We start from the raw sequence: 3,048 nt of genomic DNA on the forward strand, positions 1-3,048 counted from the left end.
ATATCCCTTCGTCTCATTTATGGCCTTCTCCATAGCTCTCACAGCAGATATTAGGCGACTTCTCGGCACAGCCCCCAAGTTTGATAACACAGATCGCCTAGTATTATTGCTTTCTTCAGAATCCAACAATGGCATATCTTACTGATACGGTATTCGTATGATAGTGGATCAAAACCATATAGAGACAACTGCGTCTCCACTACTTTCGAATCGAAAGTTTCGATCAATCCACATTATGTGGACCACATAGCTAATGAGGCGAGCGCCACACCTACTGCGCGGCATCTCAAAAAGCCTCTATACTCTAATACTGGAACTGGTAGTTTATATACACTTAATATCAAGAACTCTTCGATCCATCATCAATGATGATGATGATTCATCATCCTCTCTCATCTATAGCTTCCGATCTTCTACAATGTTTCAGAACTTGACAGGACCGGCGTGCCACAACTCCCAATGGTTCTCCCACGTCTTCTTGAACTTCCCGAATCCAACAAAGGCATTAAAGTTGACGTTGGATGCGAACTCCCATTGGTTTGCGATATGTTCAACAGTGTTGCCCTTGATGTCGAGAGACACACCAGCTCCGGCAACCTTGAGGGAAACGCTCGTACCGATCATCCCGTACGCAGATATCTCATTATGAGGCTTAGCCGTGCAGTTAACTTTCGCCTCAATGGTCCAGTTGATGATATTACCCACCGTGGGTAGATTCACATTGAACGATACAGATACACCGGCTTCTCCATAGAAGGTTCGGTTATCGGGCTGAAGTAGAGACTTCCCACCAGCTTTGCCGTAAATACAGACGTTGATCGACAGGCTCACACCTTCGCCGAACTGGAAGACAACAGCACAGCCACCAGCCTCGAACTCGAGATCGAGTACGGCGGCGTCACTGGTCTTCTTGAGATTCACGTACAAGCTCAAATGGGCGGTGATATCAGGATTCAGGACGTCCTTGTAAGTCATTCCTGCTTTGACTGTGATGGACTTGTCGAGAGAGGCATCCACTGAAGCGAACAAGCAAAACTTTTTGGAAGCATCAGCGGACTTCCCGCTGCTGCATCCCTTGGGGAACTCGAAATCGAGAACTTGCACCAGTTGGCGATGAGCCAAAGCGTGGAAATACAAATCGGCGGCAGAATTCTCCTCAATAGTGAAGTATTTAATCCCCTTAGACATGCCCTTCTGACGGAGCGAACGACGCTCACTCATCCAATCGACGAGATCGTTTTCTTCAACGAAAACACGGGACCTTTCAGGGAGCAGGTCGGGGGCGATATGATCAGTCAAGACCGGAGGACCACTGTTCCCAACACCTCCACCGAGGTGCCTTCGAGAATCAATACGATAGGTATTGTACATGGCTTCTGTTGCCGAGTCCACGTTGAGGTCCTCGTCAAGGCCCTCGAAGCGATCAAAGGCGGTTTCTTGAAAGATCTTGTTGCCAACATAAGTGTCGATAGCCAGCAACTTCACAGGCTGGTGGATGTTCTCATCCACGAAGAGAACCCAAGTGTCAGGCATAAGACCCGTTTGATAGAGAGCCGTGTAGTTGGTGCCGGCCTCAGGGTCGACACCTTCAGGCCCCTTCTTAGACCATCTGCTCATCTTAGCACCGTGGATGTCAGCGGTTCCCTCGTGGATCCAACCCTGCTCCTCGAGATCTGCAGTGTCCATACTAAGCAGGCGTTTGGCGTAGCTGTTAGTTGGTGTATCGACAAGAACGACCGACTGATGGTCGTACAGTTGCTCAACACGCGTGCACTCGAGGGCTTCCACTGTCATGATGAATTGGTAGGGGTAGTTAGGCAACGCCTTGATCGACACCTGACCGTCCTTAGCGATAATGATATCCTCTCTGGTGGTCGCAAAACCGTCTTCCATCCCTGGGAGGGTGAGCCCGAAAGTCTCCATAGATTGGGAAACACCGCAAGGCGCCGGATTGCCATGAGCGTCTTTGAGGTCCTTGTTGCAGAAGTCCTTCGTGGTGACATGTACGCGCACGTTGTTCAACGGGCTGGGAGCAGCATATACGCCAAGTAAAGATACAATAAAGCCAGCAAGAGACATTGGTAACGAGGTTGATAGAGAAACTTAAGTGGAATCATAAGTGTTACCTGAAAACCAACGCTACACCATTTTCTGCGATGAAATGACATTGATCATCGTGCGGGACTCGTGTGAGCTGATTAAGACCCACGAAGGCTATTTAACAGAAATATGATATCATATGAATCCATATTATGGATACTAAATACATTATCTTAACATTAGTTCTCAATATCTTGACACCGGGTTCTACTTTATATAGTTACAGGGCCGGCCTCGTACAGCGCCCAGTGATAGTCCCAATGCTTTTTGAGTTTCCACACACCCGCCCAAGCGTGGAAATCAACACCAGACACGAAGTGCCATTTGTTGTACGCATGATCAAGAGTGTTGGCCGTAATGTCGAGGCTCACAGCGGCGTACGCGACCTTAGCACTTGCAGAAGTGCCGATAACGCCGTATGCTGTAATGTCGTTCTTGAGGGCGGCAGTGCAGTTAACCTTGGCGTTAACATCCCAGTCGATGAGGTCACCAACGTACGGCAAGTGGACCATGAAGTTGACGGTGATTGCAACCTCGCCCTCGATCGCACCATCTGGTCTCTTCTTAGCCGGGTCCTTGCTGGTCATGCATACAGATATTTTCAGATGGGTTCCATCGGGTTGACCATACTGGAACACGACCGCGCATCCGCCAGCATCGATGGTAAGGCTCAGCATACTATCCTCGTTCTTTTTCAAGGTCACTCCAATGGACAGATGAGCGACTTTACTGGCATCATGAATATCGATGAAGCTCATACCGGCCTTGAGAGTTACAGAAGGATCGAGGGAAGCGTCTAGAGAGACGAAAATACAGTATTTCTGTTCCTGCTTCCACCAGCTGCGACACAACCGTTGGGGTACTCGAACTTGACGATCTCGGCAAGAGTGCGTGAGCATGGAAATACTTGTCAGCAGCCGAGCCCTTCTCGATCGTGAAGTAGCTGAT

General features: G+C 49.0%; 2 protein-coding genes across 2 annotated transcripts; both read right to left on the reverse strand.

The window, feature by feature from the left end:
* Positions 1-423: 423 nt before the first annotated feature.
* Pmar_PMAR025268 (hypothetical protein) lies at positions 424-2,079 on the reverse strand (the record flags this gene model as incomplete). Its single annotated transcript, XM_002765672.1, has 1 exon — positions 424-2,079. One exon carries the CDS (start codon positions 2,077-2,079, stop codon positions 424-426), a length of 1,656 nt encoding a protein of 551 aa, XP_002765718.1.
* A 76-nt stretch (positions 2,080-2,155) lies between these two features.
* On the reverse strand, positions 2,156-2,858 carry Pmar_PMAR025269 (hypothetical protein; the record flags this gene model as incomplete). The annotated part of the gene is made up of 1 exon (XM_002765673.1): positions 2,156-2,858. One exon carries the CDS (start codon positions 2,856-2,858, stop codon positions 2,313-2,315), a length of 546 nt encoding a protein of 181 aa, XP_002765719.1. The 3' UTR covers positions 2,156-2,312.
* Positions 2,859-3,048: the final 190 nt, after the last annotated feature.

This window comes from Perkinsus marinus, assembly GCF_000006405.1.
Source record: "Perkinsus marinus ATCC 50983 genomic scaffold scf_1104296975184, whole genome shotgun sequence".
Lineage (NCBI taxonomy): Eukaryota > Perkinsozoa > Perkinsida > Perkinsidae > Perkinsus > Perkinsus marinus.